This window comes from Apostichopus japonicus, chromosome 9 (assembly GCF_037975245.1).
Source record: "Apostichopus japonicus isolate 1M-3 chromosome 9, ASM3797524v1, whole genome shotgun sequence".
Taxonomy (NCBI): domain Eukaryota; kingdom Metazoa; phylum Echinodermata; class Holothuroidea; order Aspidochirotida; family Stichopodidae; genus Apostichopus; species Apostichopus japonicus.
Window position 1 is genome coordinate 13,307,921 of NC_092569.1, and position 14,374 is coordinate 13,322,294.

Genomic DNA, 14,374 nt, shown 5'->3' on the forward strand with positions numbered 1-14,374 from the left:
TACTACTGTGGTTCCCATTTATCAAGGAAGACACCTCACAGAGAGCTAGCACCCGATACTCATAGCTAGTACAGTAACTATTGTTCATGTTCCACAATCGTGCATTAGTAACTACTGCTCTATGTTCGCAACACGGTAACATGTGTTACAGGTGGCACAGTAGTTACTCCAAAGCTATTAAACGTTGAACTACGACGTTATTTTCCGATGTAGGACGAATTTCCGATAGGTGAAAATTTGCAGTAATTTAAAAAAAAAACAGCTAGAGACTTTAGGTCTTTACTTATCAGTTTCAATGCGCTGATACACAATCAAAATCAAAATCAAAATTAAACATATTTATGAGACCAATCGTTACAGAGTGAGGAATTCACAATTTTAAGTATAATTTCTTTTATTCTGTGGAAAATTCTACGACTCCTATACATAACACTCGGCTAAGGAAATCCTGAGATCATTATACACCTTTCCCCTGGTTTCCCAATACCGAGTTAAGCTTTCCAACTATAGAGGTGATTTTATAGTATAGTATACAGAATACGACTGCCTCTTTTCCTTCAGTGAATAATTTTTGGGAATATTCGTTTTCTTCTCTCATCGAAGCCTCATCGACCATTTTGCCATTCGCATTCTCAACTATCCCTTTCTTCTTATCAATCTGTTCAAAATATTTATTTGTAGTTTGGATATTTCATTTTTCCAAAGTTTCCTTGCTTTTAATCGTTGCCTTCTTGCCAACGGTTTCATAACTATCATGATTGTTAACGGTTTCCTGATATAGTAAAAGCATATGTTGGTGTTTTTACTTCTCCATCTTCTATACTGTAATATTTAGGGTCACCATTGTACACCATTTCGTTATTGACATCACCATGGTGATTGGCAGGTTGATTCCCTCTGACGCCAGTTCTGTTATTATCTTGTTTATCAGGATGAGCAGTTCCTCCTTTTTGTCTGTAACATAAACACAGAATGAATACCTTGTAGAGTCTTTCAGTTTTCATTGGCTGAATGATAGAAATTTTGAAGTAAACTTGTAATAACCTTGATTCTGCTTGTCGAACCCTATTTTCGTCATTGATTCATTAAATGGTTTCCAATATTTATTACACCTACATGGTTTACATTAAAGCCTCTGATTTGTAACTATTTGATTATATAGGCCTATACATATATTCCTTTCTTTATACACTGTTAAATCCTTTCATTCGCTGCTCAAACATCAACACATATTTATAACTAAGCATCGATTTTAATTGTGGCTACTGTGCATAGTTTAAATGAAAATAAGATTCACCTTCTTGAGCGGTACCAGAGTAAGCCCACAAACGCAAGGACTAGCAACAGTATAACCGCAACTGCGACAATTACTATCCAAAGACTTGTCCCGCCGTTGTTAGTCTCTGTGAGTGAATATAAAGTGGCTTGTTTAGGGCAACAAAAACAAAAGATAAACTAGACGTTCCACTGAGCAACTAAATTGGTACACGTGCTCATCTCTTACTCCATATTTCTGGTATGAGCATGAGGTGTCACTTCCATTATAGAAACGTTTACAAATACAGCCTGTCCACAAACAAATACAGCTTCCATTGGCTCACATATCTGGGTATAACAGTTTTATGGCAGCTGTTATAAGGTGTCAAATACTGTTTTCGCTGAATGTTTCAAAAGTTTTTGAAGCGTCTCAAAGCTACGGCCCATATCTCAGTGGATTATACAACTGCCATATTTCAGGGTAAATGCTAACGTTTAATATTTTAAATAAATAAAGATATGTATCAACATCGAAGACACACATACAGATAGTAATAGCATATGTCTTAAGATGTGTATACCCTCAGTATGCTAGGTATAGTTACATAATTTTTCAAATTGACGATAATGTACATAGCAAGGTAGCTTATGTCATCAGCTTTGTACACTTTTGACAATAATTCTTTCATCTTGATTCGACTATGAGATTGGTCCTTGTACTAAGTTATGAATGACTTATGGGAAATATATTCTTTGTGGTTTGAAACAATATTTGTCTTTACTACTACTTCTACTACTACTACTTCTACTACTACTACTACTACTTCTACTACTACTACCAGTACTACTACTACTACTACTACTACTACTACTACTACTACTACTACTACTACTACTACTACTACTACTACTACTACTACTACTACTACTACTACTACTACTAGTACTACTACTACTTCTACTACTACTACTACTACTACTACTACTAGTAATACTACGTCTACTACTACTACTTCTACTACTACTAATACTACTACTACACACATTGTTCCCAATAACGTTTTAAAAATCTGAGAGGTAATGAGTATCAATATGTTTGATTATGATGATTATTTTCTTCCAGTTGTAAAGTCAAGATTCTACACCCATTTTCAGTCTCAGCTTGAGACATATTTTAACATCTTCTTCCATTCGTTGCTCAACTGTACGCAGATCCTCTGTGTTCATTGTATAACTAAAACCAATGACTAAATGTTTCTCAGAAGTATACACACAAGGCAAAAATTATATAGAAATGGATATAACCTGGTGAAAATTAATGCCATCTCTAACCTATGTGGGTCTCATGTTAGAAAGTAAACTAAACAAATAACATACACAATTAAATGTATTTCGTTGAAATAATCTTACCAGAAATATTTCTAGTATATCAATTTTTCATTTATTACGCTTAGACAAGCTTTGAACATTTTTGATTGAAATTAATGTTTGGCATTTATAATGGTAAAATACTTAACTGGCAAACGTAGTATTTAATGACGTATCACTTATTATATTTTTATATTACATGTGTATTACTATTTCAAAGTGAATAAGCATCGTTAAATCATCCAGCATTCTGTGCGTTGAATATAGTAATGAAGATTACATTAGCAATTGTATTGCTCTTGGTTTTCTGGAAATTGTAATATTGGATCCGATATAACTACGCTGATGATTTTTTCGTTACGAATTCAGATAAAGCAACAAATAAGAATGTATGTTATTAGTTAAATTAATTAATTAAGAAACTGAGAAAGAAAAAGTAAGTGAAAACAGATAGAATTATTAAACCAATGAGGTAGAATGATGATACTCAAATTTTTAAATGTAATCGAGAATATAAAAATGTAGTGTGTCATGAAAAGCATCAGCATTGCTTAAACAATATATTGTAAGGTTTTGAACAGTTAAAAGCGTCTCTGAACCAGAAGCAAGCTTTGTTGTTATGTGATTGGGGAATATGTCCAACAAGGAACAATTGCGATTATGATAACATTTGTCTCACGAGAGGTTTTGGCATAGAAGGGAAAAGGAAACGATGGGGTTGAATGGGATTTGAGAAATAAGTATGAAAAGAGGCTTATAAAAGAAATTTTTTAACACATGGGCACGCGAGTCAAGAGTACACGTACACACGTCTATTTTCGCAAAGATTTCTTCTTCTTATACATAAGTATATATAAAACAGAAATGATGAATTCCCAGTACAAAGCGATGTCCTTTATTTCGTCTTAGTTAACAGCGTAGGCAAACATTTCTTTCAAAACACCATAATGTTATATTCTGTGTTGGACAGGTGTGTGGAAAACCCACCGGAATAATATAGTGTTGCATACCTCCACACAATGTACAGCATACTGCAGGCAAATAACAAATCGACTAAAATGTTATTTCATGAGTGACTTTAATACTCAGTTACTGTAAAGGAGAATATTAATGTCATTAATGATTGCAACGTATAGTTCCTCCTCTGTATTGTACTGAAAAATCCAATATTCTTAGTAAACCAAAGCATGGCTGAAAGTAATACTTTAACAAGACTTTTATGGTATTTAAAACATGATTGTTATTATATCCTCCTCTTTGTATTTTTGAAATCCGAGAACGTCATAGTATTACCATCACATTTCAGCTAAATTCTTACACTCTGAGCAACTGACTCCGGTGAAATCTGTAGGGATACTGTTGTGGGCAAGTTTTACCTATTGCATATTCGCAATGCTATATTTATTTATGACGTAATTTGTACGACATCACCCTCGTAACCGTCCACGCAAGTACCGCATCCTGATACCAGTCAGAGGTTTATACACCGTTGTTGGGGAACCATCGCCTCTCACCCAGTTCCAGTTCCAGCACGGTTATTTTGCTTTGCTTTGCCATAACATTGCGTTACCTGTTATGAAACTCCAGACCCAATCTTTATAAATAATGTATTTCTTTCTACCTGGCGCCTTTCGTTAAATGTACTCTTTGCTATTCATTTATTTGTACCATTCACCTTTATTCTCAATATTATTTGTAGAATATATAATATTATAATTCAAAATACCATTCGAAACCTTGTCCATCTTTCTATTATGCGTTAACACCCTTGGAAACTCTTTCTGCCGGAATACGAATTATTTTCATGTCGTTTCCGTTACAATACACATAACACTGGCTTTTGCTGTCACACGTCGCTCTGTAAACCTCCGTCACCCTCCGGAATCAATAATGAGTAAAGTTAGTCACTAATAAGAATATAAGCATATACAATGCATATTGTTAATTTAATAGATTGAGAATAAACCCCGTTTCTCTCCTAAACAAATATATTTTTGCTTTGCATCCTCATATATCCCTTTTGGAGTTCCAAGACATAATAGAACAGTTATATAGTTATTTATCTTACCTTTGGTACATCTTGGTTCAAGGAAGCCATTAGGACAGGTACAGATGAACATGTCGGATGATTCAAAGCAGACACCATTGTTTAAACAGGGTGCGGATTCGCAAGGGGAACCTCCCGAAGAAAAAAAGAAACAAACAAGCACAAGTAAGACAGTAATTAACTGATATAAATATAAAGTTGGTAAATTTTTGATGTTACTGAACGGTAAAATCCCTTACATTGAAAAAATAAACTAGTCAATATTGCCACGGACTAACGTAAAATTAGTCTGTAACGTTAGTCAATGCACACGGACTAGCAAAAGTCTTCGTTTCATCACTGCTTCTTAGTCAGTTTACACTGACTAAGGAAATATAATCGCAGCTTAATCGGTGGCGACGGACTAAGGTATTTTAACCCATGGACTAAGAACGATACGGACACCCGATTTATGTCATAATCGTAGCTTAGTCGGTGTAGACGGACTAATGTATTTTAACCCAATTTGATTCAATTCAATTTCGAAACCGAGAGGCAACGGCAGCTTGATAGGCTTGGCATAGTTTCATACGATCACCCTAAGCAACTTTCAACCGTAGATCACCCAAGAAGGTCTTTAGAAAAATGGAGGTATTAACTGCCATCATCGGCCTACCTGTTATTCCTTTAACTTTAAGGTAAAATTAAAGTTAATTGTTAGGCCACTGGCACTAGTACTGTATTATGGTTAGTGTTATTACGCAGTACGTGTAACCGTTGTTAGGCTGGTGTTTCGCAATACACAAGTGCAATGACAGTGAGTAGCCTATAGGATATCTACTGGGTACTGCAGTGCATTCTCAACACTAAAGTGTGCATTCTAAACACCAATGAACAATGTGTTTTGTGTGTATTGGGCTAGATTGAACAGTGGCAATTTATTCCCAAACAAATGCTGGGACTATAAGTCTCAATAGTTTATTTGAAGTCTACACTCATTTGGTAAAGATTTCCTGTAATTTCCCATGTGAATCTAAATGGGTAGGCTATGTGATATTGAATAAGCAAGGCTAGACCTTCAAACTTACAGTCACAGTAGGCTGAACAAATTATGTTGGCTAGTCACCGGTATTATATACTTTAGTACTACTAGTTAGACTAAATCAAAACGACCGAAAGACAAACTTAGTGTAACAAAGTACTGATTCTTCTCTAGCCTTGGTCTGAACAGGCTTGTTATGTGAGCAAGCAAAATAACAACTAAAAACGATTAGGCCTATAAATAAGTTGACTCAGTGCATTTGTGTTGCATTTGTTCTAAAATTTTATATTTTTTTAATAGATCATAAAAACAAACAAAGATTTAGCCCATATTTTATTATCTCAGTATTCTGCGCATTTGATTCTGGTTGCAATGGTGATTACACTCTGGTTCAAATGTTCAGCTTTAGACAGTCTGCTTCAAACTTTAAAGATTGTTTTTTGAGACTATAGTGGAAGCAAATCTCACATAACTTTGCGGTGAGAACTTTATTTAATTTTGTTTTCAAATGATGAATACTTTGCTGTTTCTTTTTTTCCAGGAAGAATTGAAAAGCCAAATATTCAAGATGTTCACAATGCATTCCTGTATATGAAACCAGACGACTGGCAAACCGGCTGTAGTGGGTGTGGCTGGGAGAGCAATTTTAAAGTCACCTGATAGCTAACCTAGATCAGCTTTCATAGTAATCACATCAAAGTAAGTACAATGTGTCAGGTATGGCCCCAAGAGCAACAAATGGCCATTGCCAGTAATTATTGGTGGTGGGGTACCCTGCCAGTGATCAATAATTGACCCCTCACGGCTGACCTAGATCAGCTCATGAGGTAACCACTTGAAACCTACTGGAAAATGTTGGTTAGGACTTCAGATACAAGGGATGGGCATTGCCAGTAATTTATATTGGTGGGGTACCCCTGCCAGTAGACCCCCAAAATGCCCATTCCCTCATTGACGTAGGTCAGCTCATAATGTAACCAGTTAAAACCTATTGGAAAATGATAGGTATTACTTCAAATGTAAGTGATGGGCATTTCAGTAATTTATATTGGTAGGGTACCCCTGCCAGTAAACCCCCAAAATGCCCATTCCCTCATTGACCTAGGTCAGCTCATGCGATAACCAGTTGAAAAATTACTGGAAAATAATAGGTATCACTTCATATGTAAGGGATGGGCATTTCCAGTAATTTATATTGGTAGGGTACCCCTGCCAGTAAACCCCCAAAATGCCCCTTCCCTCATTGACCTAGGTCAGCTCATGAAGTATCCAGTTGAAAACTACTGGAAAATAATTGGCAGGACTCTATATGTAAGGGATGGGCATTTCCAGTAATTTATATTAGTGGGGTACCCCTGCCAGTAGACCCCCAAAGTGCCCCTCCCCTCATTGATCTAGGTCAGCTCATGATTTAACCAGTTGAAACTACTGGAAAATGATAGATATCACTTCATATGCAAGGGATGGGCAATTCCAGTTATTTATATTGGGGGGTACCCCTGCCAGTAGACCCCCAAAATACCCATCCCCTCATTGACCTAGGTCAGCTCATGAGGTAACCAGTTGAAAACTACTGGAAAATGATTGGCAGGACTCTATATGTAAGGGATGGACATTTCCAGTAATTTCTATTAGCGGGGTACCCCTGCCAGTAGACCCCCAAAATGCCCCTTCCCTCATTGACCTAGGTGAGCTCATGATTTAACCAGTTGAAACTTACTGGAAAATGATAGGTATTACTTCAAATGTAAGGGATGGGCATTTCCAGTTATTTATATTGGTGGGCCACCACTGCCAGAGCCCCCCCCTTTTTTAAGATAGGTGGGCTAATTGTGTGACCAATTGAAAACTTCTGGAAAACAAACCAAATTTCAGGTCATAGGTCGTAGATTAACGTTTTATGGTTTTTCACAAAGAAATGTCCCCATGCTGAAAGAAATTGGTTTGGCAACAAAAATCACAAACAGTGAATCATTCACCAGATTAACATATTTTTCCTTGACACCTGGAAACAGGCTGGTGCCACTGGCATGGACCACATGTTTCAATCAGACAATCACCTTGGCATTAGTTAAGCTACGGTAACTTGAACGGACCACTTCAGAACAGCTCCTCTGGGCTCCCGGTCTATTGGGATCATTATGAACATGATTAACATGATTATTAAGCTTTGAAAAATAATTTGGTATTATGCTGTGCAAAGCTAATAATTATTTGGTAAAGCTGCTATTCCTGGCTTATAATTTGAGGGACCTAGATTTAAATGTATACCTATGTATGTTTATGATAATGTGAGTTATCATGTGCTATATCTGTATCTGTGCTTACACGTATATCATATTTTTTGTTCACAGGTCAATAATGGTGCACATTTTTGGCTTCCTGAAGACAAGTGGGAGGCCATTTGTAGTTAAGAGAAACACTCTTTGTTCGTGAAGACTTAAGTGGTGTCGATTTGGGGTACCACTTTAAAACGAAAGTCGTGAGGAACTCTTGCCCAAGATTCAACTTTGCATTATTGTGCAGTACTATACTTTTGTGATTCATGTTTGATCCATTAACTTGTCTTAACTTTGTTGGAATAAAATGATATTTTCAGATTTTTGTTGACAGTGATTTTTTCTCCATCTGTCGAAAGTCAGCTTTTGTAGACATCAGAAGTTTTATCAGAAATAAATATTGCCAACGTACACATTATTTGTGTTTCTTCTGCTCTCTTTTCTTTCAGTGATTCTAGTCAGTGAAACTAGTCGGGTTTAATTCTTTCAGTGATTCTAGTCAGTGCAACCAGTCAGTCGATACCGACTAAGAAAGGTTAGTCGGGAGAGGCACCATCCTGACTAATGTAAAACCTGCTATAAACTAGTCGGTGGCTCATATAAATTAGTCGGTAAAGACCGACTAATGTCACCAACTAATGTAACTGTCTAATATACATTTACCGACTAAGATATTGTTGATCGACTAAGCTGACGGACTAAGATGATCGACTAAGAAATTCAACTCACTAAGGAATAAATTAGTCGGTTTAGCAACTGACTAAGGCTATGTTAGTCGGTAGAGGCACCAGATGGACTAACGTTATGTTAGTGTGCATGGACCAATTTAAGTTTTCAGTGTAGCATATCATTAATTACACTTCAATTCAAATGAGAAAGAAAAAGTAGAACAGTCAGTTTTGAACATATTCAATGTGCTAGTTGCAGCTGATTAATACTAACATTCAAAACGTGTTTACACGATTACCAATTAAGTCATTTGGTGTTAAAAGGTAACAGATTGACTTACTTTCAACAATCATCACCTTATGATGTGTAAATCTCGCCATTTTGTTTGAAAATTTCGTATAGTAGCTGCTCTTGATTAGGATTGATTTTAGCTATTTAAATCTGTTGTAATTGTTGCTATCAAATGAGTGAAAGCGATTTGTGTATTCTTACTTAGAGTAAACTAAGGTGAAAGTTTGAAAAAAATTAATGAATAATTGTGATTTCAAACAAAATCGTTGTTGCGGTATTGAATAATTCTTAGGGAAAGAGGTTTTGCTTGCACTGTAAGATTATGTCAACATCGAGAGAATGTAGAAAGGTTTAGATCGTAGTGACACTATGACGTTAGATAATCCATCATTACAAAATGAAAGCTACCAGACACAGCACCACGTCACGTCAAAACTGCGTCATTTCATACTTCATGTCATTTAGACCACACCACACCATATGAAATCACTCTCTTCGACGCTGCATACACACCACACCACATCAAATATCACAACTTACCACTAAGTTGCACCAAGTCACCTACCATTCCACCTCCTTTCATGACATACCATATCACATACCACATTACACCAAGCCACACCACATACCAAATCACATCACATCGTATCACGTTACTTCGTATCACGTCACGTACCACACTACATCACACCACATGCCACCACGTCACGTCACATCACGTCACGTCATATCACATTACATCTCGTGCCTTTTCAAAATGGTATGATAGACCTGACGTCACACAAAATGACTTGAAATTTCACCTGACTTGCAAAAGTTTAACGTTTGACCTATGGCAGTTGCAACGCGTAACATATGCATTAGTAAACAGATGTAACTTAAAATTTTATTTCTTTTGTTTATTGATCGTTATCAAAACATAATTCCGCAGTTACCAGATTAATTATGGATTTACCTCGGCATGAACTAATTCGCATATATTAAACTAGATTGTAAATGCAGTTGCTGCCGTCTTAAGATTATTGCTTGCATCATTGAAAATAAAACGAAACAGAACTACATAATTTCAATACAGAGGGACATTTTAATATTATGCAGGGTGATTCAAATTACGTTATAGTACAAAAGCAACAACGGATACCAAACCTGTGCCATTACAGAGACAGGATTATCCTAGTCTAACGTCATTTATCTGATATTAACTTTACCTGGATCCGTGCAGTTCTTCCCAGTGAATCCAGTTGCACAATCACATGAATAGTCCTCCGTCATTTCGTCATTCATACATGTGCCTCCATTCAAACACGGGTTGGGGACACAAGGATCTGTCATGGAGAAAAACATCGAAAGAAACTAAGCTTTGAAATATTATTGATACGATTACAATAGAATAGTAGATTAGACGTAGCATATATAACAGTGGCTGTACATAAAGCCCCGGATGAAGCACACAAAGATAAAAGAAAAAAAACTTAAAATATAGATATAAATATATATATATTTATATATATATATATATATATATATATATATATATATATATATATATAAATATCAATATATCTATCTATCTTTGTATATATATATATATATATATATATATATATATGTGTATATATATATATATATATATATATATATCTATCTATCTTTGTATATATATATATATGTGTATATATATATATATATATATAAAGATAGATATATATATAGTAAATCAATAAAGAATAACACACCAGAAAAGTTCCACTCCACGACCGGTTTCGTCCTTTTGGGACTATATATATATATATATATATATATATATATATATATAATTAAAAATCGTTATGAGTTGGAAAATCAAGAACAGTGAAGAAACTTACAGCCTCCACCGAGATTCGAACCCGGGTCTATAAAAATGTAGTGTTTCATGAAAATCCTCAGCATTGCTTAACATATATATTGTAAGGTTTTAAACAGTTGAAAGCGTTACTGAACCAGAAGCAAGCTTTGATTGTTATGTGATTGGGGAATATGTCCAACAAGGAACAATTGCGATGATGACAACATTTGTATCACCAGAGGTTTTGGCATAGAAGGGAAAAGGAACGATGGGGTTGAATGGGATTCGAGATATAAGTATGAAAAGAGGCTAATAAAAAGAAATTCTGTAACACATGGTCATATGGTCTTACTTGTCTTATTTGGTCTTATTTATACCATTCACCTTTATCATCAATATTATTTGTAGAATATATAAATATTCTTATTCAAAATACCATGTACGAAACCTCGTCCATCTTTCTGTTATGCGTTAACACCCTTGGAAACTCTTTCTGCCGGAAAACGAATTATTGACATGTCGTTTCCGTAACAATACACATAACACTGGCTTTGGCTGTCACACATCCCTCTGTCAACCTCTGTCACCCTCCGGAATTAATAATGAGTAAAGTTAGTCACTAATAAGAATATAAGCATTTACAATGCATACTGTTCATTTAATAGATGGAGAATAGACCCCGTTTCTCTCCTAATCAAATATATTTCCATACTCTGTTATTATCGCTTTGCATTCCCATATAATCCTTTTGGAGTTCCAAGACATAATAGAACAGTTATATAGTTATTTATCTTACCTTTGGTACATCTTGGTTCAAGGAAGCCAATAGGACAGGTACAGATGAACATGTCGGATGATTCAAAGCAGACACCATTGTTTAAACAGGGCGCGGATTCGCAAGGGGAACCTCCCGAAGAAACAAGAAACAAACAAGCACAAGTAAGACAGTAATTAACTGATATAAATATAACATTTGGTAAAGTGAGGATGTGACTGAACAGTAAAATCCCATAGCAGATCATTAATTACACTTCAATTCAAATGATAAAGAAACAAGTTGAACAGTCAGTTTTAAACATATTCAATATGCTTGGGGCATTTGATTTAAACTTAAATTCAAAACGTGTCTACAAGATTACCAATTAAGTCATTAAATCATTCAAACACGGGTTGGGGATCACACGGATCTGTCTAGAGAGAAATATCGAAAGGAACTCAGCTTTGAAATATTATTGTAGAAAAGAGTAGACGCGAAATAATTTGTGATTCCTAAAGCCGGCTCTCGAAAGAGATACTTTGAAAGACTTTATGTAAATGAAACGGAGGTAAACGACATAGGCAAATGAATAAATAAATAAATATATATATATATATATATATATATATATATATATATATATATATATATATATATTTATTTATTCATTTGCCTATGTCGTATATATATATATATATATATATATAGGCTAGATATATATAGGCTAGATCTATATATGCAATATATATAGGCTATATATATACATATATATATAGGCTAAATATATATATATATATATATATATATATATCTCTTTATATATATATATATTTATATATATATTTATATATATATATATATATATATATATATATATATATATATATATATATATATATATATATATATATATATATATATATATATATATATATATAGATATTCACACAAATGTGTGTGTTGAAGGACAATTAAGAGATCTCCTGTTTCCAATTATTGAAACTCATGTTTCATGCTTTTAATCTTAACATGAATTTGGTTTTATGGTATTTAAAACATGATTGTTATTATATCCTCCCCTTTGTATTTTTAGACCCGAGAACGTCATAGTATCACAATTACATTTCGGCTGAATACTTACTTGACAAGCAAGTGACTCCGGTGAACCCTGCAAGGCATGTACAAGTAAAACCCTGACTTGTGCTGTCACATGTCCCTCCGTTACTACATGGATTGGAGTCACATGGATCCGAGACAGCTAAAAAATGAAGAACGAAATTCTGACGTTATTGCTTAAGCCGTTACCTCTTCTGTCCTTATGTTACAGTGATGCTATAATATTTGGGAATATTACCTGTTTCCTCCCACCATCCTTTAATGTATTCCTACATATTCTTATCCTCTTTCTGTGGCAGCATATCCTACCTAAATTAATCTTAGCTTGTCTAGTTTGAGTCACATAAGCACATGTAAATGTGTATAAATGGTTTAATACTGTAATCAGTAAAGTGTGAACCTTGCTTGAAAAGGGCGAAACAGTAAGTTGTCGTCATCGATTTCGGCAATAAATGTTGCAATGACCTAATAGAAAACTTAACATGAATGCTTTTATAACCAGACTGCAGATTGTTTTGGTCTTGTTCACCCATAACGTTTATAGACTACAAGATGTTCACACAGATGTTCACGAGTAGGATGCTCCATAAACCTACTTGCCGTCTCCCACACCCGATCTCCCACAATACATTGAAAAATAATACAACTTGTTAAAGTATTACTTAGCGCTCATTCCATGTTAGTATATCGGCCGTGAGATGTGCTTATTTTCGTATGTTAAGGTGATTAAATCATGATGGTAAATTGCTAGAAAAATTCAATTAGCTAAGTTATTACATAATTGAATTGAATGCAAATTTCACCAGCATGCTTAGATTATGTCCCTCTTTAACATATCGAAAAGAAATTTTACCCTGGAATATTCTTTTAAATTTAAACGTAAGTGACATAGAGAGAAGCCACTGCTCCTACCCAACCCACTCCTCCTCCCTCCTAGTAAACCTTAAAATACAACCTACATATTCAAGCATAACATACAAATTGTCTTTTAATATGCCGGCTATTTTACTTTATTTCTGTCTAATTTATGAAAAAGCAACTCAAAACATGGCAGCATTAGGAAAGGCACTCAAGTCACATTCGGTAGGCATGAGCGATAAATAATTTGATAAACCATTGATTATTGCAGTACATACATACCATTATCTGAACACGTACTTCCAGTGTACCCTGTAGTACACATGCACATAGGCTGAATTGTGCTGTCACATGTCCCGCCGTTCTCGCATGGATTTGGAATGCATGGATCAGACATCACAGCTAGAACGAAGTTATGATTAAAACGTTTTTACTTCAGTGATTATGTCGGCCGTGAGATTAGCTAATTGTCTGCATGTTAAGGTGATTAATACATAGTAAATTTGTAACAAAATCCAATTAAGTATATTATATGCATTTTGGAAAACTGGAAAACATTTTCCCTAACCTCCTTCTTTTCTTTACTCAATCATATTCCGGGTGAAAATTTCATAATACTAATTCATCACGGAAGGACTTATAGATCAGACCCGGAATAAGATTGACATAAAAATGAATAGTTCAGTTAGTCAGGTAATCACGATCTTATTTTAATGCATTGGCCGGTAACTGCCAATTATTGTTGACCGCTGTTCCCAGATCATGAAGATCAACACCATGTACAACATTGATTCAATTCAGGTTGATTTATATAATTGCATGTATAAATTTAACATGATTTGAACTGGGTTTAATCGACGCATGCACCAATTTAACCCAAAACGTT

At 34.9% G+C, this 14,374-nt stretch overlaps 1 protein-coding gene across 1 annotated transcript; it reads right to left on the bottom strand.

The window, feature by feature from the left end:
- Positions 1-255: 255 nt before the first annotated feature.
- Positions 256-4,824, bottom strand: LOC139974180 (uncharacterized). The gene is made up of 3 exons (XM_071981153.1): positions 4,694-4,824; positions 1,298-1,403; positions 256-954 (listed from the first exon to the last, which is right to left on the bottom strand). Exons 1-3 carry the CDS (start codon positions 4,743-4,745, stop codon positions 762-764), a joined length of 351 nt encoding a protein of 116 aa, XP_071837254.1. The 5' UTR covers positions 4,746-4,824; the 3' UTR covers positions 256-761.
- Positions 4,825-14,374: the final 9,550 nt, after the last annotated feature.

Bases quoted from the DNA above. Each gene is read 5' to 3' on its own strand.
- LOC139974180 (XM_071981153.1), bottom strand. From the start codon at position 4,745: ATGTTCATCTGTACCTGTCCTAATGGCTTCCTTGAACCAAGATGTACC. The intron at 1,404-4,693 runs GTAAGATAAATA...ATTCACTCACAG, and splicing joins TGAACCAAGATGTACCAAAG to AGACTAACAACGGCGGGACA. The intron at 955-1,297 runs GTGAATCTTATT...TTTATGTTACAG, and splicing joins CTCTGGTACCGCTCAAGAAG to ACAAAAAGGAGGAACTGCTC.